General features: G+C 46.7%; 1 protein-coding gene across 1 annotated transcript in view; it reads left to right on the plus strand.

Annotated features, from left to right (window-relative positions):
- Positions 1-23,525, plus strand: part of ltn1 (listerin E3 ubiquitin protein ligase 1) — a 224,374-nt gene that overhangs the window by 148,017 nt on the left and 52,832 nt on the right. Inside the window, 3 exon segments of the mRNA XM_038802375.1 lie at positions 1,545-1,695; positions 5,007-5,151; positions 8,095-8,308. Coding sequence (XP_038658303.1) covers positions 1,545-1,695; positions 5,007-5,151; positions 8,095-8,308 — 510 coding nt within the window.

The raw sequence follows: 23,525 nt of genomic DNA on the forward strand, positions 1-23,525 counted from the left end.
TCTACCTTTTTCTTTAATTTCATATTTGCCCATATCTATTTATTCGCCAGCAGTCTTTCATTATTTGCTTGATCGTTCTTGTTTTTCAGTAAAATTTTGTTCCTCCGGAACTTTGCAGATCATTTTTTCAAATATTTCCCACATTGCTTTATCTCTTTGTTCGTCAATGTTCTTTCCAGCCTACATTATTCAACAGTCCCATTCTCTCATAATGAGCTTTTTGAAATTTGTTACTTTGGCCCATATCTTATTGTGTTTAATACATGCTGGATGGTCCCGAACGCTTATTTGTTTTATCTGCTCTGGTTCATTTCCTATTCCATCGATGATTCCTCTCTCATTGGGCTAATTATGTATTGGGCAAGAATGGAGTATCAACTCCATTTCCTTTTCCTCTTTCATGTGTTTATCGTCTGATTGGTCCATCCCAATCCCAACTAGTTTGTGGCTTGGGTAGTAATTAGCAACTCTGAGAATCCTGCTTAATTTAGTTCATAGCTCCCAACACTCCTTGAGCAGAACATCCCCTGTTTCTTCCCAATGTCATTGGATCCAACACGGGCTCTGTCAGCTGCAACTTCCATCCCCCCCATCCCCATTTTAAGTTACTCACAAAATGTTTGAAGATATCCTTTACTCTGGCATCAGGTAAGCAGTACACTTTCCTGGACTTGCATTTATAGTTGCAGAATATTTCAACTGTTCCCCGAATTATTCTGACCATCCTACCTGAAGCCTTCCTCCTTATTCTTTCACATGTAGCAACTATAATCATAGCTTTTGGATAGGACCAGTGTATGTGGTACCACTTTCTCTGCCTTCCTTGGGTTCCCCTATGTTGCACACAGATCCATTCCTGCATCTGAGCTTTACCTTGAGGTGTGACTATACTCTGTTGTAAAATATTCAGATATCCTGCCCCTTCCTTACAGTAAAATGCTTGTAACTTAACTCCAGCTCAACAGCTTTGAGCTGGAGTATCTCAAGGTTGAGGTATTTCCTACAAATGCTGTAATCGGGACAGCCTGACTGTCCACAAATTCCGTCATACTGAAGTCCAGGTGCCTGTGCTACCATTTCTAATTTATTAGTAGCAGTTATTTATTTCTAGAACTAATAGAATCAGGAGGTGTAGGGTATGGTTTAATAGATGGATTTAGTTTGATTTTAATTGACTCATTATTACTTACTCTGATTATTTATTTCTTCAACTATTTATTTAAAGTTGATTGGCATTTGTTTAAAAAGTAGAGAGCATGAATAATAAATTCCATGGGCGCTGTGTTGACTATGTCATCACAGTTTCAGATTTCTTTCCTTCCCCTCCGTTTGTTTTACTGGTGGCTCTTCCATTTCCATGATGCCATGTAGTTTGTTTAATAATTGTAAAAGCTTTCGATAATATGAGTAACTATTACATTCCTCATGGTTCTGAATATTCCAGGAGTTTCAGATAGAAACTAGAATTGTTTTGTATTTTGGTTATCTATAGATATGTGTACATAAATCATACATTATATATGCTGTTTGTATTGAATTTACAGGAGGATTTGGAAGTCTTGTTGTTATAAATAGTTGCCTACCGAAAGGAACCGATGTGAATGATCATCTTGTGGATGCCCAGTTGTTTTTGAATGTATTAAATACAATTATGGAATGGAGAAATTGTGAAGAAGAAATATTTTTGTTTGACTGGTAAGCTAATCTTATAAAGTGTTATTTTTTTCCCATTTTACTTTTGGTGTAAAGCGTAAATATTCTAACTGAACACAAAAGTTCCCGTAGTCGCCATTTTAAAAAGCTTTCCATATTTGGCCGATGAACAACTGTTATGAGTAGAAAAAGCAATGTATTGTATATGGATTTGTTTTTCTCACAGAATGTTAACAAAGTAATTCATAGTGAAGACACTTTACAGATACTTGATTGAACTAACTAGGATGTTCGTATGTTTAGTGGAGTTTAGCATGTACATAGAACATACAGTGCAGAAGGAGGCCATTCGGCCCATCGAGTCTGCAGCAACCCACTTAAGCCCTCACTTCCACCCTATCCCCGGAACCCAATAACCCCTCCTAACCTTTTTGGACACTAAGGGCAATTTACCATGGCCAATCCACCTAACCTGCACATCTTTGGACTGTGGGAGGAAACCGGAGCACCTGGAGGAAACCCATGCAGACACAGGGAGAACGTGCAGACTCCGCACAGACAGTGACCCAGCGGGGAATCGAACCTGGGATCCTGGCACTGTGAAGCCACAGTGCTATCCACTTGTGCTACAGTGCTGTCCTTAAGTGAGAGATGTAGTGAGAGATAAACATAAAATAGATAAGGCATAGTTCAACATCAGTGTTAAACTGGTAAAATTGAGTCATCTTATGCCCCACAGATACCTTAGTGCAGTGGCATTGTATTTTCCTGGTAAAAATTTAATTTGAGGCAGAGTTTAATTTTTACTAAGTGTCATGCTACTCCTGATCAATAATCACTGGTATTCGACCTCTATCGAGCATATATGGTTAGAAAACTTTGCTTTAGTTCACAATACAGTTTTTAAAACGTCTGTTTATTGGAGTTTTCAATTGTTTACGCAAATTCACATAAAACCAGCAAAAGGACAGCTACAGCTGTCAATGTACAACAGGTGCAGCCTAAAACAACATTCATTACAGCGTGAGGAACAATAAGACCGGATGAATCAGGGACAAAGTCTCCAACAAGTCCCGTCACACGTCTCTCTCTCACACACACACACACACATACACACACCCAAATAGGATACAGGCAGCAAATTAGACCTCCATCACACCCATAGCTTAAAAACAGAATGACAGAGTAAGACCTGCCTCTCCCGGAACTATAGGACCCCTCCCTAACTACTAAGACCATCAAAAAAAATAGAAACGATTCAGCCATCCAAAAAGCTAACAAAAATAGATATCTGCTTATCTGAACAAACAAGACCCATCCTCCAGCACCAGCCCACAAGAGCACCAAAATAAAGAGTAAACACCTGCCAGTCCAAAGCAAAGTCAGGTAGAAGAAGAGTAAGAACTATCAGAATGATAAAATAAAAAACAACCACCCGCCTAGTGGGCCCATGCAGTTTTCAGGAGGAGTTAACCAAGGATAAAGTTTGGGCCCCTATGCTCAAACCTACCCCACTTCAGCATCTCACCAAATGTGAACCACCCACATCGGGATCCCCCAGGGCATCCTCAAAGGAGGTGCCATCGCCTGGGAGCAATAGGATAATGTCAACAACACCCGGCCTGGCCTAGCCCAGTGCTGCCACAAAAAGCAAAGACATGAGGGAACTAGTTCTTAGGAGGTACTGTCACTGGATTAGTAATCCGGGAACCCAGGGTAATACTCTGGGGATCTGGGTCAGAATCCCACCATGGCTGATTGTGAAATTTGAATACAAATCTGAAATTAAGACTCCAATGATGACCATGAAACCATTGTTGATTGTCATAATGTCCTTTGGGGCAGGTAATCGGTCATCCTTAGCATGTCTTGTCCATAAGTGACTTCAGACCCACATCAATGTGGTTGACTCTTAAATGCCCTAGGGATTGGCAATAATGTCCACATCCCATGAACATTTAAAAAAAAATGACTGAGCCTCCACATCCTCTGAGGCAAAGAATTCCAAAGGTTCATCGTTCTCTGAATGAAGAAACTCCTCCTCATCACAGTCCTATAATGGTGAACCCTTATTCTGAGAATTTTACCCTGGTTCAAGATGCATCCCCCTCCCCCTTTCTGCATCTCCCTTGTCTAGCCCTGTAAGAATTTTGTATGTTCGAATGAGATCATCTCTCTTCTTTCTAAACTCCAAAGAATAAAGACAAGTCTATTCAATCTTTCCTCATCGGACAATCCCTCAATCCTGGGAATTAATTTAGTAAACTTTTACTGAACAACAACAATGTTCTGTTCTATTATAAAATTATTAACCCCCCCCCCCCCCCCCAACATCCTTTAAGGTAAAGTTGAAGGAGGCATAAAGCATGGAAAAAGCACTCCTTTCCATAATGGATGGGGAACCAGATGGTTGTTTAACCCAATTGGTTATCATCCTTTCCTAAATCTCTCTTATAGAATCATAGAATTTACAGTGCAGTTGGAGGCTATTCAGCCCATCGAGTCTGCATTGGCCCTTGGAAAGAGCACACTACTTAAGCCCACACCTCCACCCCATCCCCATAACCCCACCTAACCTTTTTTGGACACTGAGGGCAATTTAGCATGGCCAATCCACCTAACCTGCACATCTTTGGACTGTGGGAAGGGCAGCACGGTGGCGCAGTGGGTTAGCCCTGCTGCTTCACGGCGCCGAGGTCCCAGGTTCGATCCTGGCCCTAGGTCACTGTCCGTGTGGAGTTTGCACATTCTCCTGTGCTTGCGTGGGTTTTGCCCCCACAACCCAAAAATGTGCAGGTTGGGTGGATTGGCCATGCTAAATTGCCCCTTAATTAGAAAAAATGAATTGGGTACTCTAAATTTATAAAAGAAAATAATCTTTGGACTGTGTGAGGAAACTGGATCACCCGGAGGAAACCCACACAGACATGGGGAGAACGTGCAGGCTCTGCATAGACAGTGACCCAAGCTGGGAATCGAACCTGGCACCCTGGAGCTGTGAAGCATCAGTGCTAATCACTGTGCTACCGTGCCACCCACTTGATTAACAAGCAGCATTGATAAAGGTTTCCAGGTGGCTTTGCCCCACTTTCTAGGCCAGGTAATGTTGTAAGAAATTATAGAAATATTTTTAAATGAGAAAATTCCATGTGTTAAAAAAAAAAAAATCTGATTATCGGCTTTTGTAGTAAGGATGACATATAACAAATCAAGTCTAAGGTTCCTGATATTTGGATTGAAAACATTAACTAATCATTTTAAAATGTTATGTGAAGGAACTTTGACTCTGTGGCTTACATTGTTTAGTGAATAAGAGTTTTGTGAACGTTTTAACATCTCAAATTTTTCTGCAGCACTTTAAAGCTCCTGGAGCCTAATTTGCTTGCAATCAACGTGGAAATTCTACGCTTCCTGAGATTACTGATCAAACATTTACCAACTTCAATAACAAGTGAACAGTGGGACTTCATCATGTGCTCCATTTTGACATGGTTGGAGGTAAGGTTTAGAACAAGGACACTGACTGCTACTCAGAAAAGAAAATGGTGACTTTTATTAGTTGATTTAAAAAGACTATAACAAAATATATGTTCTGGGAATTGGATATTATGAGCCTCTTTGGTAACCATCAGGAAGACTTCGATAAACATTGACCCAGATCTTGAGGTAAAAATAATGGTGAAACCATCAACGCTATTGAAGAGTAGGTTGGACAGCAACTTCTGATATCGCACATGTGCAGTTGAACATAGAAACCGGGATGCTGTTGTCCCATATTCCATAAGCTTTGCTAAAATGGTATCTCACCGAAAGACTGGACGTTCAAACTCATGAAAGGTGTGACGTTTCACTCCCTAACCAGTAAATACCCACTAAATAAACTGGCATGGGTGTGTCCATTCAAGTGTAAGTGTATCTTTAATGCCCTGATGAGCACAATTGCTTCCCTCACAAACTCTCTAGCACTGAAAATGTACTTTTAGAAGTATGGCGACTCGATTCTTTAGATTTTAATACATTTTTCAGATTTTGTTCAAGTTTTTGTTTCTGCCCCAAAATCTCTCGCAATCCTATATTTTGCTTCTTTAATTTGTTTACATGATTTTGCATTGAATTAAATATTCTAACTTCAGCTTCCTGGTTTCATTGCTCTCAAAGTTTATATGTGTTGATTTTTTTTCCACCATATTAAATCAGTTTAAAGGGAAAAATATTTGTCTTTTAGCCTACTATGTACAGATTCTCTCCACTTATACATTTAAATTCACAACAACAATTTATATTTATATAGTGCCTTTAATGTAATGAAACCCCCCCAGACTTCCGGTGGTGGCCATGGACTGAGCAGTCACGCTTTGGAAGGTTCCACTCGAGGTGGATTTGTTTTGTTCCTTTCCCTGTTTGTAGGTGGAAGCTTGGATGGGAAGAGGTGTAGGAGTGCCAGGGAAAAGTGTGACTCCTCTGGTGTGGCTAGTGGATGGATCCATGGACCAGGAGTGGGTTGAGAAGAAGGGAGTTGGTGGAGCAGGAGAATCTTTGTGCACCAAAGGTCAAGCTGGGGAAGGCAAAGGAGCTGTCCTGCCCACCCAGTGGTCAGTGGAGCAGCTGATGGACTTCTTAAATAAGAAATTCAACCAGCAGACAAGGGAAGCCCTGGAGGACCTCGCCAACATGGTAGAGCTGCTCAAAGCAGGGAATGATTAAGTGGAGCAGAGGCTGGAGTCCCAGGGCTGGGTGATCCAGAAACTGGAGGAGACAGTGGGAGAGCACGAGGAGCAGCTCGCCTCCTTGACGGCTGATGGGGGAGACCAAAAAAAGGGGCTGAAGGAGAAGGTGGAGGATCTCAAGAACCACTCGAAGACAAAAGACTTGTGGATCGTGAGAATGTCCGAAGGCATTGAAGGAGCGGACGCTGGCACATAAGTGGCCAAGATGTTGGAAAAGATGATGGGGGAGGGGGCCTTCGACCGGCCCCTGGAGGTCGACCGAGCGCACAGGGCACTGATGGGGAGGCAGCAGGCGGGTGAACCGCCGAGGGCAACGGTGGTGTGGTTGCACCGCTTCTTGGACAAGGAGAAGATTCTGCGGTGGCCGAGGCAGATGAGGAAGTACACCTGGGAGGGGAACGAGCTGCGGGTATAGCAAGACCTGGCGAAGAGGAGGGCCGGGTTTAACCAGGTCAAGGCTGCCCTCTTCAAGAAGGGGGGGAAGTTTGGAGTGCTGTGTCTGGCCCGCCTCTGGGTGACTTTCCAGAATCGGGAGTACTATTTTGGTCGGCCAGAGGACGCAAGGAAGTTTTGAGAGACGATGGCCTGGTAGGAGAAGGAGGACATTGAACTTTGGCGGAGGTACTTCCTTTTGGTGGTTGTTGGAGAGCTATTTTCTCCGTCAGGATATTTTGTTGGGCATAGTGGTGGGGTACTTGGGGAGTATTAAGGGAGTGTGCACCTTTTTCTGTTTCTTTGTTTCTTGAGGTTTTGCGGATGGGGGAGTCGGGAAGGGGCAGGAGGTTGAACTCCCGTGGAAGGTAGAATGGGCAACACCTTACAATCAGGTTTTCCAGGTCTGGGGAGCAATAGGTCGCCAGGATTGCCACATCCAAGCACCAGGAGGAGTTGAGGAGGCAAACCCCTCCACCCTTTGCTTTGTGTGATGACGCCATGCAGTCCATCCGATGTATTGGGAAGCCTTCAGGTTTTATGGAACCGTCTGGTAAGGCAGGGGTGAGCCATGTCTCCACTTGGACATTTGCCAGGAGTATGCTGGGGAGAGGAGACTTGAAACCGCGTTGTTTTAGTCTAACCTGCAGTCCGCTGCATTTCCCTCGCTTCCTTGGTCGGCGGTTGCTTCTGGATGGTCCCAGGATCCGGTGAGAGAAATGTGACCTTGTGGAAAGTAGGTGCTTGCATCTGGCGGAGTTGCGGGTGCTGGTTTTATTTCCGGGTCGCTTCTGGCAAGGCTCCGGGTGCTGGTTGCGATTTTAGAGTTCCCGGGGTGGCATGTTTGTGATCCGGTCGGGTCCTGGGGGTCCGCGAGTATGGGTGTACCTTTCAGCGTGTTTGGGTCCTCACGTAGGATCTCCGCTGTTTTGGATATCTTTGTTCCGGGTTTGGGCCGCAGGCAGGTGCTTTCTGGGTCAGGTTGGGCTGGGTCCTGTATTCAGTTCCAGCATTGGTGGTCTGGTCGGGTGCTCCTGGAATTGGGACTTGGGGTAGGTCTGGCCGAACCTCCATGTGGATTCTTCTTCTTCTCCATTCATTCTGCATAGTATACGGTCCATTAGTAGAATTCTGCATTCTGTTAAGTGGTGCTTTATTTTGCCGCCTTGGCATTTGCAATGTACTAAATTTGTATATGTATCTCAACTTCCCAGATTTTATAGTTTTATTTAAATGACAGTTTACCACACTATAAATTTTTTAATTGTTCTTTTTATTTCAGACTATGAGTGAAACTGTATCACTTGATTCCAAGCCGCTACAGCTTCATTTTGTTTGCCAAATTTGTGGTATGCTTTCGGACCTTTGCAACATGTTTCAGACAATAACACCAGAAATAATAAAGACTCTTCCTGCTAACCTCCCAAATGAATGGAACAACTTCTTTGTGGAAGGAGCATATGGACAGCTGTTACCGCAGTTCTTAAAAATTGCAGGTAAGAACATTCACTCCTATTTCTGAAATTTACTGAATGGACATTTTGTGAGGGCCACGAAGAATCCAGCACGAGTCTTCAGGATACAAAGAAATAACATTTATTTACAATAACATATATATACAACAGCAACTTCCCTTGCAGCTAACTCCTTGCTCTCTGCTGGTTCCAAACTGGCCCGCTTTATTTATGCAGGGAGTCTGCTAATGATTTCTCCGCCCCCCCTCATTGGGGAAGCTCATACTCCCACAGCATTGTGTGATTGTCATTAGTCCCCAGCCAATGGTAAGCAGGCAGGTTATAACATCCCCCCCCCAAAGTTCTAGGAATCCACCGAAGACCCTGGCGAAGGAGGGCGTCGGGCTCGTTTTGCCGCAGGCCCGATCCCATTTGCACGAGGCGCTGGATCGGGCGGCGTGTAACGAGATGGAGACCGGCGCTTCCGTGATGAACGGCGCAATGGTTGTCCATCCACGACCCATGGGACCGAGGATTCCCCCTCTGAGGTGTCTTGTGTCTCCATCTCGGAGTCAGAGTCTGCTGCCTCCGTCATCTCGGCGTCTTTATCTCCACGCAGTTCTGTCACGACCTGGGCAGGCTTTGAGTGAGGAATACTTTCCATTGTGTTTAGTCTCTGTGGCTATAGAAATTAACTCCTGGGGCGGGGAATCTTTGGAAGTGATAATCTTCTGGACCGAACATGGTCTACATGTTTGTGCTGGAGACGACCCTGGGCTTGCACCTGGTAAGAGATAGGGCCTGTTTGGCGAAAGATTACGCCAGGGCCCCGCTGGGCACCACCAGCAAAATTCCGAACGAACACTAGGTCACCAGGCGTAAACTGCCGAATCGGCCGATGCTGAGAAAAACTATGTCCCTGCCGTTCTTGTGTGCGGCATACTTTTGCGCCAATGTCCGGGAAAACCATGCTAAGGCGGGTGCGAAGTCTACGGCCCATTAGGAGTTCTGAGGGAGCTACCCCAGTCACCGCATGGGGGTTGGTCCTATAGGAAAACAAAAAACGAGCCAGTCTCGTGTCCATCGACCCGGAAGACTGCTTCTTTAGACCTCGTTTGAATGTCTGCACTGCGCGCTTCGCCAACCCATTTGAAGCCAGGTGGTAAGGGGCAGTGCGGATGTGGCGAATGCCATTCATCTTCATGAACCTCGCAAACTCCTCACTTGTGAATGGAGTGCCGTTGTCCGTGACCAGCACCTCGGGGAGGCCATGCATACTGAAAGACAAACACATCTTCTCGATTGTTGCGCAGGATGTTGTGCCTCCCATCTTATGCACCTCTAGCCATTTAGACTGGGCGTCGATTAATAGCAGGAACATGGATCCTTGAAAAGGACCGGCGAAATCTGCATGCACGCGGCCCTGGCCATTCCCAGTAATGTAGGGGCACGGCCGGCGGAAGCTTCTGATGCTCCTGGCAAATGGAGCAGTTTTGGGCCACCTTCTCAATGTCGGTGTCGAGGCCTGGCCACCAGACATAACTCCGGGTCAACATTTTCAATTTGGTCACGCCTGGATGCCCATTGTGCAAGTCTCTCAGTATCAGCTCCTGTCCTTTTTCTGGGACAATCACACGCGTCCCCCAGAAAAGGATGCCGTCTTCCATGCTGAATTCGGACAGCTTGGAGGAAAATGCCCGCAACTCGCCTGGGAGCTGTCTATGCTGCCCACCATACAGGACTATGTGCCGAACCTTTGACAGACTGGCTCCGTCTGGGTCCACTCACGGATCTGTGATGTCGTGACAGGCAAGGTGTCCATAAAATTTAGGGTTGCAACCACCTCACCGGTCGTCGGGGACGACATGGGGCCGGTCAATAAAGGCAATCGGCTCAGTGCATCGGCATTCCCTATCTGGGTTCCTGGTTTGTGCTCCAGAGAATACTCGTATGCAGCGAGCAACAATGCCCAGCGCTGGATCCGTGTGGCAGCAATGGGCGGTATTGGCTTATACTCTCTGAAAAGTCCCAGGATAGGCTTATGATCAGTCAAGATAGTGAAGTGGCGGCCATATACGTACTGGTGGAAACGTTTCACCGCAAAGACCACTGCCAGGCCCCCCTCCTCGATCTGCGCGTACTTTTTGTCCGCTGCAGTCAGTGTGTGGGAGGCGAAAGCTATCGGCCGCTCGGCCCCGTTCTCCATCTTGTGGGACAGGACAGCCCCAATACCATACGGGGATGCATCACATGTGACGAGCAAAGGCTTTCCAGGATCATAGTGGGTTAGTAACCCAGACGACGACAATTGTTGTTTTACCCGCCGGAAAGCGGTTTCTTGCGGCTGACCCCAAACCCAGGTGTGATTCTTCTTTAGCAGAAAGTGCAACGGGGCCAGCGTAGTTGCCAGATTGGGGAGGAACTTTCCGTAATAGTTTACGAGACTGAGAAACGAACGAAGATGCGAAGTGTCAGTCGGGGCGGGGGCCTGTTGAATCGCGTGCACCTTCTCTGCGACGGGATGCAAACCTTCGCTGTCCACCTGATAACCCAGGTAGACTTCTTCCTTCACCTGAAAAACGCACTTTGTGCGACGTAAACGAACTCCAGCCTCCGAAAAGCATCGAAGGGCAGCCTCCAAATTTTCCAGATGTTCCTGCTCCGACGTCCCTGTGATCAAAACGTCATCCAAGTAGACAGCAACACGCAGTAAACCTCTCAAAATGCCCTCCATAACGCTTTGAAAAATAGCACAGGCAGAGGATGCTCCAAAGGGCAAGCGTGTATATTCATACAGGCACTGGTGTGTATTAATCGTTACAAATGGCCGGGAGGCAGTGTTGAGCTCCAACTGCAGGTAGGCGTGACTCATATCTAATTTTGTGAACGAGAGTCCACCTGCAAGCTTCGCGTAGAGATCCTCTATGCGAGGCATTGGGTATTGGTCGAGTCGGGAAGCCGTATTCACTGTAAGTTTATAGTCGCCGCCCAAGCGAACTGTGGCATCTGGCTTCATTACAGGTACAATTGGTGCTGCCCAGTCAGCGAAATGGACGGGCCTGATGATACCCAAAGTTTCCAAACGCGTAAGCTCCCCTTCTACCTTCTCGAGCAAGGCGTAGGGCACCGCGCGCGCCCGGAAATAGCGTGGCGTGGCTCCTGGTTCTACTTGGATACGGGCCACAGCCCCTTTTATTTTCCCCAAACCGGGCTGGAATATATTTGGGTATCGTCCTAGCACCTCAGTCAACCCTCCAGAAACTGTTTCGAGGATGTGCTGCCACTGCAACTGCAAATGGCGCAACCAGTCCCGACCCAACAGGCTGGGCCCATGGCTGCGCACCACGATAAGTGGGAAACGCCCCTCCTGGCGTCCATAAACAACAGGGGCCATCATAGTTCCTGCAATGTCCAATGGTTCCCCCGTGTAGGTGGCCAACCTGGCCTGTGTGTCGGTTAATGAAAGGGTCTGTATACCCTGCTTGATGCGGTCAAATGTCCTCTGGGCGATCACTGAGACCGCTGCGCCAGTGTCCAACTCCATCTCAAGCGGGTGACCATTGACCCGTACTGTCACTTTAATGGGGGCCACACGGGGAGCTGCCACACAATACAGCTGCAGGCAGTCGTCCTCCGTCTCCGCGTCCTCGGGAGTAGTCGCCGCAGGTTCATCCAAATGAAAGGTACGGCCCCTGGGCTGGCCCCAGTTTCGGTCGGAACGACGGCGCCTCTGGCGCCCCCAAGACTGGCATCCGAGACGGGGTAGGCGCCTACAAGTCTGACACGGACATGGCTCCTCATCCATTGGTTCTGGAAAGGGCTCCCTTCGGGGAGGAATGTCCGATGGCCACTGGCGTCGATCCGGACGTCGCCTCTCCCAAGGTACCGCAGGGGTGCAGGGGGACGCTTTCGGACGGAAGGGGTTGCGCCCCAAGGCATGCACCTCCATTCCCTGTAGCTCCTGCACTCCTCGTTCTGCGCTCTCTCGGGACAATACTATTTGAATGGCCTGCTGAAAAGTCAATGTTGGCTCAGCTAACAACTTTCTCTGGGTGGCCGCATTGTTAATACCGCAAACCAAACAGTCATGTAACATTTCTGACAAGGTCTCACCAAGTCACAGTACTCCGCAATCCTGCGTAGCCTGGATAGAAAGTCAGCAAGGGATTCTCCTGGGGTCCTCTCAGCGGTATTAAACCGGTAACGTTGGACTATCGTGGATGGGGTTGGGTTAAAATGTTGCCCCACTAAGTTCACAAGTTCATCAAACGTTTTGGTGTCCGGTACAGCTGGGTACATAAGGCTCCTAATCATCCCAAACGTATGCGGGCCGCAGGCAGTGAGCAATATGACCACCTGGCGCTCGTTTTCGGTGAAATTGTTTCCCCGGAAATAGTAACGCATCCGTTGTGCGACTGGTTCCAGCTTTCCAGCGCAGCATTAAAAACATCCAAACGTTCATACAGAGGCATTGTGTGATAGAAAACAACTTCCAACAACAGGAGGGAGATAGAGAACCTAGTGGAGTGGTGCAGCGACAACAATCTCTCCCTCAATGCCAGCAAAACTAAAGAGCTGGTCATCGACTTAAGGAAGCAAAGTACTGTACACACCCCTGTCAGCATCAACGGAGCCGAGGTAGAGATGGTGAGCAGTTTCAAATTCCTAGGGGTGCACATCACCAAAAATCTATCCTGGTTCACTCACGTCGACGCTATCACCAAGAAAGCACCTATGTTTCCTCAGGAAACAAAGGAAATTCGGCATGTCCACATTAACCCTTACCAACTTTTACAGATGCACTATAGAGAGCATCCTATCGGGCTGCATCACAGCCTGGTATGGCAACTGCTCGGCCCAGGACCGCAAGGAACTTCAGAGAGTCGTGAATACCGCCCAGTCCATCACACGAACCTGCCTCCCATCCATTGATTCCATCTACACCTCCCGCTGCCGGGTGAAAGCAGGCAGCATAATCAAGGATCCCTCCCACCCGGCTTACTCACTTTTCCAACTTCTTCCATCGGGCAGGAGATTCAGAAGTCTGAGAACACGCACGAACAGACTCAAAAACAGCTTCTTCCCCACTGTCACCAGACTCCTAAATGACCCTCTTATGGACTGACCTCATTAACACTACACCCATGTCTGCTTCATCCGATGCCAATGCTTATGTAGTACATTGTATATGTTGTGTTGCCCTATTATGTATTCTCATGTATTTTCTTGAATTCTGTTTAATTCCCTTTTCTTCCCATGTACTGAATGATCTGTTGAGCTGCTTGCAGAAAAATACTTTTCACTGTACCTCGGTACACGTGACAATAAACAAATCCAATCCAATCCAATCCAACCTGAGTCCAACAAAAATCCAGGGAGGTGGCTTCAGCAGTGTAGACAGCTATTCACTTTAACCCTCGTTGCCAGTTTTGTGAGGGCCACGAAGAATCCAGCACGAGTCTTCAGGATACAAAGAAATAACATTTATTTACAATAACATATATATACAACAGCAGCAACTTCCCTTGCAGCTAACTCCTCGCTCTCTGCTGGTTCCAAACTGGCCAGCTTTATTTATGCAGGGAGTCTGCTAATGATTTCTCCGCCCCCCTCATTGGGGAAGCTCATACTCCCACAGCATTGTGGGATTGTCATTAGTCCCCAGTCAATGGTAAGCAGGCAGGTTATAACAGGACACAAAATACTTTCATCAAAAAATACACAATAGATTTTAGTAATATGAATGTTGTGTGTGCTGATTGCAGGATTCTTCCTTATCTAATCACCTTCCATGCAGTGCAGAGTTTTCAAAGTGCGGATCATGACCCATGGGTGGGTGGCAGTCGAGTGTCAGAAAGGTCATGGAGACGGGATTGAATTGCTTCCCACTGCGCCCTCAGCCGCTAATGCAGTTTCCCAATGGCAGCATTTAGAAGCCAGCAAGGAAAATCCTGCCTAAAATGTCAATTCAGTCCTCTCCTCAAACAACGGCTTACAATGAAGACAGACTTGGCAATTAGGAATTCCGGCTTATTGCACCAGATTCATGTTTATCAATATTTCTCCTTTAATTATTTTAAATAATTAAGTTCATTGCAGTTTGTCTGGTTTCGGGGACTTCTGAGCTGATCAGGAAGAACACGATAGAGTAAATGCAACTCTGGGAAGTGACCGTGTGTGCACCACTGTAGGTCAGAACAGAACTATACTTCATATACTAAAATCCTTCCCTAATTTGTGCTACGCATTTCTGCCTGGAAATGAGATAAAGCCACACGGTGATCAGTGAAGGATATTTAACGTGGCATTTGATTAACCTACCAAATTGTTAAAGCGTGAAAGGCGACTTCTCTGAAGTGTAGGATTGGCAAGATCATAAACATTGTGGCTAATCAATTTATCTGCCTATTGATAGAGGGAGTGAGTGACCTACGCTCATTAAATGATCAACGTGTAAATTACACATTGGTTTGGAGGCAGATTTATATCCGAAATTCAGTTTTAATTTCTTAATATCATTGAGTATTGGGTGTGTTTAGAAATATCTACAAATGGAATTCATTCTGTTTCGTGACTCTGCACATATTTGTTTCTCACCTCTCCACACCACTGACCACGAAACCTGTTGGTCCCTTCTCTCTCCATTTTAATTACTTATGCTGATTTTGCATGTCTGAGCGCGCATGTATTAAATCCCACAAGTCATCCAGTTAACGCAAACCTCAGCAGTTTCAATGCTTGGAATATGGAAGACAGTATGTCACTGAGAAAGGGGAGGCAGGTTGTCTGAAAAAGGATATGTCCTTTCCTTTCCTTGCCTTTCATTTCAGCTATGAGCTGCGTTTCTGCGAGCAATAATTAAAATGGCAAAATATTACCTCAGAGTATGTGTTTCATAATAAAATCATAGAAATACTCAGCCAGCCAGATAGCATATTCAGTGATTAAAAAATAAATGGCTGCATGTTTCAGGTCGATGTCCTTTCATGACTGTCCTCAGGTGCTAGCTGATCTGCTGAGTATTCCCAATACTGTCTGTTTTAAACTCGGGTACTTTGCATCTGGGGGTCATTTAGCAAATTATTCTATCCTCACTCAATGCTAACATAAATTCAATGCACCAAGGGCTGCTGAATAATGACTAAGAACAGGAAAACTAGATGATTTTGTTTACCTCCCTTGCCTGGGGCAAGAAAACTTAACTCAGGATAGACTGAGTAAGCAAGCGTGGCGTGGGTCCCGGAGGTCGGGCGACGTAGGTCCCGGAGGTTGGGCGGCGTGGGTCCCGGAGGTCGAGCGGCGTGGGTCCCGGAGGTCGTGCGGCGTGGGTCCCGGAGGTCGTGCGGTGTGGGTCCCAGAGGTCGAGCGGCGTGGGTCCCGGAGGTCATGCGACGTGTGTCCCGGGGGTTTGGTCAACGTGGGGAAAAGTTTGGTCGATGTGGGGCCCGATGTCGGCTAGTTGGCAAAAATGCGTCCAGGGGTATAAAATACATTGAAAATATGAAATACATTGATGTAGTGTTCTGTAAGATTGAGTATAGGTTGGCAGTGTGGAGTATCAGCAAAGAAGTAGTCATTTAAAAATATTTTTCATGTCAATGTTGTAAGGAATTTTCTTTTCCACACCACAAACACTTTCCACAGGCTCTTGCTTAAGTCATTTCCTCTACTTGTAGTATTGGGGTCAAGAAAGAAGTCCAAAAAGGACATTGTGCTTCAAAGACACTTGGGCTGGGATTTTCTCACCCCGATGTGGTGTGGCGGGTGGAGCCGGAAAATCCCACCCTTAGTTTCAGGTGTAAGGCGCGTTTTCCATGCAGAAAATATTCACGTGAGCCTAATTTATCCCTCAAAACTACGTTTTCTGTTAAGTCGTACAGTGAAAGAGGTTTTTTCCCTGTTGTCAGTTATGCTAAGCTTTTTTATTTTCTTGTGCCACATTCTCCCTGTCTCCCCCAAAGATGTTGGCAGGAATTTTCTGGCTGTTACGATTCTCTGTTTCTGTCGGCAGCGTACTCCTGCCCGCAGACTTCCCAGCGGTGTGTGGTGGCTTCAGTGGAAAATCCCATTGGCAAGAGGTGGGAGTACAGTATAGAATCCTGCCCTCAACAAACAGCACACCACCCAGAAACACACGACTGGGAACAGAGAATCTCCTTTTGGGGGTAAGGTTCCTGTGGATGTCTTGCCGAAATGAATATCTTTCATATCTTTGTTTGACTATGGTAGCATAATCCCGAAAGACATGCTTGTTAGGTGAATTAGACATTCTGAATTCTCCCTCTGTACCCAAACAGGCACCGTAGTGTGGCGACTTGGGGATTTTCACAGTAACTTCATTGCAGTGTTAATGTAAGCCTGCTTGTGACACTAATAAAGATCATAATGATTGTTATCATTATTATCTGGTACCCACCTGATATTAACCATGTGTGCTTGTAACAATTATTCCTCGACAGTGATCAGGAGTGGGAGCCCTGTCAGACATTTTTATTACCTTGGGTGTGGGGGCAATCAACTAACTCAGCAATATGACAAGGGTATGCAGGACACAATTTCAAAACTTGCAGGAAACAAAACTTGGAAGAATTGTGATGTGTCAGGAGGAAAGTGATAGGCTTAAGGAGGGCACAGACAGGCTTCTGGAATGGTTAAACATGTGATAGATGAAATTGAATGCAGAGAAGTGTGAAGTTATAAATATTTGGTAGGACGAGCAAGGAAAGGCAATTTACAATAAAGGATACATTTCTAACAAGAGTACAGGAACAGAGACATTGTGTGCACAAACCTTTGAAGGTGGTACGGCAGGTTTAGAAGGTGGTTAAAAAGGCACCCAGGATCCTGGGTTGTAGAAATAGAGCTATAGAGCAGAAGCAAATAAGTAATTATGAACTTCTACAAAAGACTGGCTTGGCTTCAAGTAGGTAATTGTGTGCAATTTTGAAAGAGGTGAAGACTTTGAGAGGGTGTAGAAAAGGTTACAAGAATGGCTCCATGGATGAGGGCCTTCAGTTCTTGGATAGTGTTCTGATCCTCGCTGATAATACTGGATAAGTCAGATCCCAGAGTGAAACCAAGCTGGATCAATTCTGACTTTGGAGGTCAGTTACTGAACACATTCACACAAGTGTCTGCCAATATACTTTAAAAATAAAGAATAAAATGTTTATTAAATAAAATATTATTAAACAAGAAAAATGAACTATTTGTTACACTAGACAAAAAGATTGGAAGGATTTCAATACAGATACCAGAAAATAATTCAAATTCACACTTCCTTTCATCCTAGTAATCCTGATAGACACAAACTTCCAGTGAAGATTTCTCACTATCTCAACACCAAGGTTTCTTGCTCGAGTAAGTTCAGTTTTAAACAGTTTTCTTCCAGCGGACGTCTGAGCACTCACTTTTCTTTAGATGGCATCTCTCCTTGAGACACCCAAAACCCACAATCTAAACTCACTATTACTTCAGAGCAAGTATATGAGTTTCCTGAACTCAGTTCCCCAGCAGGTTCATTGGATTTCTTGCGAGAGAGATCAGGCATTCTGCCTTCCCTTTCTGGTATGCACACACTAACTGGGTTTCCCTGTCTCTCTGGACCCCCTGCCACTAGGTGACAACAGTTTTTTCTACTTCACTGAACTATTCATCCCTTGGTAACCCATCTCTTCACTTCAAGAGTGGTACAACCTCATTAAAAATACATGTATATAAACAGGGCTCTAGACATCCTGACACTCAGCTCACAAAAACTTCTAAATGAAACTAAAACCAGGTTTTACCTATCTAACACACAACATTCAAATATGTACTAAACTTAAAGCTATACATTGTTCCTAACAATAGACTGAAGAAGTTGAGATTGTCCTTAGATACGAGAAAGCTGAGAGGAGATTTGATAGAGGTGCTCAAAATAATGAGGGATCTGGACAGAGTGGATAGAAAGAAACTGTTCCCATTGCTGGAAAGGGCAAGAACTAGAGAACACCAATTTGAGGTGAATGGCAAAAGAACCAATGAGGAAAATATATATATTTTGAAAGTATTTTTATTCCAAATGTTCAACATTGTTACTACTGTAAATTGCAAAATTAAAACACCCAACAAATTACACACCTCCCTCAACAGTCAACGATAACCAACTCCCCAAAATGCAAAATGAACAAACCCCAAGTTTAGTAGAACCCATCACTCTTTCTGCCCGCCCCCAACCCCCACCCAGAGCATCTTCTCCAGGGTTAAAACCCCAGCAGGTCCCCCCACCATGCCATGGCACAGGGTGGAGAAGCTGACCTCCACCCCAACAAGGGATCGCCTACGAGCAATCAGCGAGGCGAAGCGATCTTACCCCGTTCCTGCCTGTAGCTCCGGCTGGTCCGACACTCCGAATATGACTTCCAGGGGCCCAGGCTCCGCATCAACATGCAGAACCCCTGAAGTGGTGCTGAAGACCCCAAAACCTTTCCACCTTCGGGCAGGACCAAAACATATGCATGTGGTTCGCAGGGCCCCTCCCACATCGTTTACAGAAGTCCTTATCCCCTCAAACAGCCGACTCATCCTCTCCTTTGTGAGGCGTGTCCTGTACACCACCTTCAGCTGTAGCAGCCCCAGCCTCGCACACAAAATCGAGGCATTCACCCTCCCTCCACTGCACCGCACACCACAATCCCTCCTCCAGCACCACCCCTAGTGCATACTCCCATTTAACCTTAATCCCATCCATAGACAACTTATCCGCCTCCCATAAATCGCCGAGACAGCCCCCTTGTTGATAGCACCCTCTCCAGCAATGAGGAGGCGGGCGCTATCGGAAAGGTCGGCATATACCGAAAACTTTCCACCCCCATGCCAACCCAAATGTCTCATTCAGTTCCTCCAAACTCGCAAACAGCCATCCTAGAAACAGATATTTCATCTCCCTAATCCCCTTCTCCTCCCATCCCCGGATCCTCTCAACCATCCTCCTCAGCTCAACCCCATGATTTCCCCTGATCGGCATCCCCCGACCCCGCTCTCAAGCTAAAATGCTGCTGAAACTGCCTCCAAATCGTCAGCGTGGCTCCACCACTGGACTCATCGAATACTTCCCTGGGGCCAGTGGCTCACCCTCTACATGAGCCCGCCTCCATCTTTACCCACAAAGCCCCCATCTCCCTATTCCATCCCTGACCCTTCTCTGCAGTCACGGGCCAATAATGAGATTCGGGGTCTCAAAAATTCCCCCCTATCAGCCTATCCACCCCCTTGAAAAATGCCTCAAGCAGAAAGACCGCAGGCACTGAAACAGAAACAAGAATCAGAGTAAAATATTCATCTTTACAGCCTTTACCCGGCCCACCAACGGAGGAAGATTATTCCACCTGAACAAGTCCGTCTTCAACCTCCCCACCAAGTTAAAGAAATTGAACTTTCGAAGACCTTCCCAATCCCAGGCCACCAGCACCCCCAGAAACCTAAAGTGAGACGCTGCCAGACGGAATGGCAGCCCCACCCCCACTCCAGCTCTCACCCCTGGAGAGGAAACCACAAAGTACTCCGTTTTCCCCAAATTTACCTTATACCCAGAGAAATTGCCAAATCTTTGAAGCAAGCCCAATATGTCCTCCACTGCAGAGCTCGGTTCCAAAATATATAACTACAAATCATTTGCATACAAGGTCATCTTATGCTCCACCTCCCTCAGTATCCCCTTCCACAATTCTGAACGCAATGGCCAAAGGCTCTATAGCCAATGCAAACAGAAGGGGGACATGGAACACCCTGCCTCGTTCCCCGGTGCAATGAAAAATACCCTCAATTCATATCATTTCTGCGCATGTTCGCCATCTGCTCCTTATATAGCAATTGCACCCATGCCACAAACTTCGGCCCAATCCCAAATTTTTCCAGCAAATAACTCCAGTCCACCCGATCAAACGCCTTCTCCACATCTAATGCCACTACCACCTCCACCACCCTTCCCTCTGCCGGAGAAAGCACCACATTCAGCAACCGTCTCACATTCGATGACAACTGTCTGCCCTTAATGAACCTTGTCTGATCCTCCCCAATCACCCTCAGAAGGCACCCCTCCAACCCTAACACTAGCACCTTTGCCAATATCTTGGCATCCACATTCAGCTCTGACTTATACAACCCCCCCCCCACACACACACACACACACAACGTGTTCGAACGCGGCGGAGCCTCCCACCCTCGGCTCCAGCAGTGTTCAAACCCCCCCCTCCCCCAAATCAAGACATGGGTAACCAGATTCAGAATGGCAATCACGTTTTCTTTGCGAATCTCATGTCATCTTAATTGGGGACATATATACATTTACCAACGTCACCAACCTCCCTTCCAGCACCCCCGTTACGATCACGTACCTGTCCCCCGATCCGCCAACACCGTCTCCATCTGATATCTCACCCGCTTGACCACCAGGATCACCATCTCCTGAGCCTTACTATCAAATCCCGAATGAAACACCTGACTCACCAAACTCTTCCTTAGCCTCATCTGGTCCTTCACTCTCAGATGGGTCTCTTGCAGCATCACCACATCAGCTTTTAAACTCATCAGATGCACATAAACTCCCGCCCTCTTCACCAGTCCCCCTAAACCTCTCGCATTCCACGTCACCATTTTGACCGAGGTCTCTCGCCCCACCCCCACCCCTCCTAACCCCCTACATGCCATTGTCCCGCCTATCCGGTTGGACCCGTCCCATCCTTCTGTCACTGTCGATTCTCCCCCCCCCCCCCCCCCCCCCAATCACCCCATCCACTTCCTCTTGTCAGTACCTCACCCAGTATCGGACCCCTCCGATTCACACCTCCGAGGTCCATTGAAACCTGCTGGACCAGGCTCCAACGACCGTGGCCCCTCCCCCCATCGCACTCCTGTTCACTAGCCATCCTTCGTTCGCTAGCGTGGTGAGCCCTGACAGAGCCCCCACCCTATGCTCAATAACCCGGACTCTCATGCCCAAAAACCACATTCCCTAAACAAAGAAAAAAGCACATCCATAAGAAGAAATGAGAAAACATATAACCCCTCCCCTCATTGAGACAAACATAGAACAGTACAGCACAGAACAGGCCCTTCGGCCCTCGATGTTGTGCCGAGCAATGATCACCCTACTCAAACCCACGTATCCACCCTATACCCGTAACCCAACAACCCCCCCTTAACCTTACTTTTGAGGACACTACGGGCAATTTAGCATGGCCAATCCACCTAACCCGCACATCTTTGGACTGTGGGAGGAAACCGGAGCACCCGGAGGAAACCCACGCACACACGGGGAGGACATGCAGACTCCGCACAGACAGTGACCCAGCCGGGAATCGAACCTGGGACCCTGGAGCTGTGAAGCATTTATGCTAACCACCATGCTACCGTGCTGCCCATCATACTTATTTTTACTATTCCCCCTTTCGGGCGATATGGAATCCGTACCATTGGTGCTTAACATGAAAACAAGGCTTGAAAGGTTACATCCCTTTCACAGGCACTACACTACATAGGTGTAGCCTATATCCTTTTATAGAATCGTTGAATGGTTACATTACAGGATGCCATTTGGGCCATTGTGTCCATGCCAGCTCTCTGGAAGATAAAACCACCTGGTTCCACTCCCTGCCTTCTCCTGCAAAGAGTTTGCTTCAGCTAGTTATAGATTATTTCAGATTGACCCAAAGTGCTGTTCTAGAGCATGTTTGTTTTAATATTAAAATAATGTGAAATAGTTGCAAAAGACCAGAAAACAATTTAAGCTTACACCACAGGAGAGGTAGGTTGGCCATGATGTTTGTGTTTGCTTTTTAATAGTGGAATCAGAACTAATGTTACTAACCCACTCCATCCCCACAGCTCTCTCTCTCTCTGCTTCAAATACTTAACCAATTTTCCTTTGCTAACCACCATGCTACCGTGCTGCCCCCTAAACAAATCAAAGTAAAAAAACTCAAAAAGAAAACATTCCCAATCCACACCAACAAAATCCAGATCCCAACTCTCATCTCAATGACAGCCCCGCTGTCTCAAAATAAAAGTCCTTTGAATTGGGAATCATTCAGCTTCACAGGGTATACCACTCAGAACCTCATCCTGCTGCTATACAATACTGCGTTCACCCATCCAAAGGCCGCCCACCTTCTCGCCAACTCCGACTTCAGACCTTGGTATATGCATATGCCAATGACTTCCCACTTCACATCCCTCCTCTGCTTTGCCCAGCTCAAAACCTTCTCCTTCATGTGGCTCATTTGTTTTAGGCTTCGTCAGGAGAGACCAATGTGCCCTGTCCAGCTCATCGAGGGAAAGTTCTTCCTCTTTCCCCCATCAACTCGGGGAATATCTTTGCAAACTACTCGGTCGGACTTGGGCCCTCCACCCCCTCGGGCAGACCCACGATCTTCAAATTTTGTCTCCTCAACCTTTTCTCCAGGTCCTCCTGTTGGCTCTGAGCCCTTTGTTGCTCCGCAGTTCCTCACCCATCGAGGTGAACTGGTCACTTTGTTGCCCATTCATCCCATTCATCTTTTCCCCTTGCTTCCGCACCTTGAACATTGTCTTTGTCAATGCAGCCTTTATCAGGGCAAGCGCTTCCTCCAGCCACTCTTCAAGCGAGGCAGTTATCTCCCTCCAAAGCACCTCTGCCTTTCAACCTACCCCGACACCGCCTCAGTCAGAATTTCAACCGTGATGGTAGCAGCCCCACCTGACAAACCAGCCCCTGCCATCTTTCCTCCTGCTGGACTCAAAGCAACTCTCATCGGTGGACTTGCGCTCGCCCCCTTCTTTCCAAGATCTTTCTTTGAGACTCCGCCAACATTCCACCAACTCCTTATGACTGCCCACACCAGCTCTTCCAAAAAGTACCCCAAAGACCAGGCATAAAAACCCAAAAAACAAAGACTGTAGAAGGAGCCACCAAATGTGCGATTCCACACACATGTCACCACCAGAAGTCCCAAGGAAATTTTTTTTAACACAGCCATAGGATCTGGGAAACAATGCTTCAGAGTGTGCTGGAGGCAGTTTCAATCATGGTTTTCAGAAAAGAATTGGATATGCACCTGAAGAGGGAGAGTTTTGTGCGGTTAAGGGGGAAGAACATAAGAGGAGGAAAGAGCAGGAAAGTGAAACTACCCAAGTTGCTCCTGCAGAGAGGCGGTGCAGTCTTGCTGCCTCCTCCTCGAGGGCACAGAGGGATGCAGGCCTTACCAACAATGTTCACATCCCATGAACAAATAAAGTTTTT

This window comes from Scyliorhinus canicula, chromosome 7, assembly GCF_902713615.1.
Source record: "Scyliorhinus canicula chromosome 7, sScyCan1.1, whole genome shotgun sequence".
NCBI classification, from domain to species: Eukaryota; Metazoa; Chordata; class Chondrichthyes; order Carcharhiniformes; family Scyliorhinidae; genus Scyliorhinus; species Scyliorhinus canicula.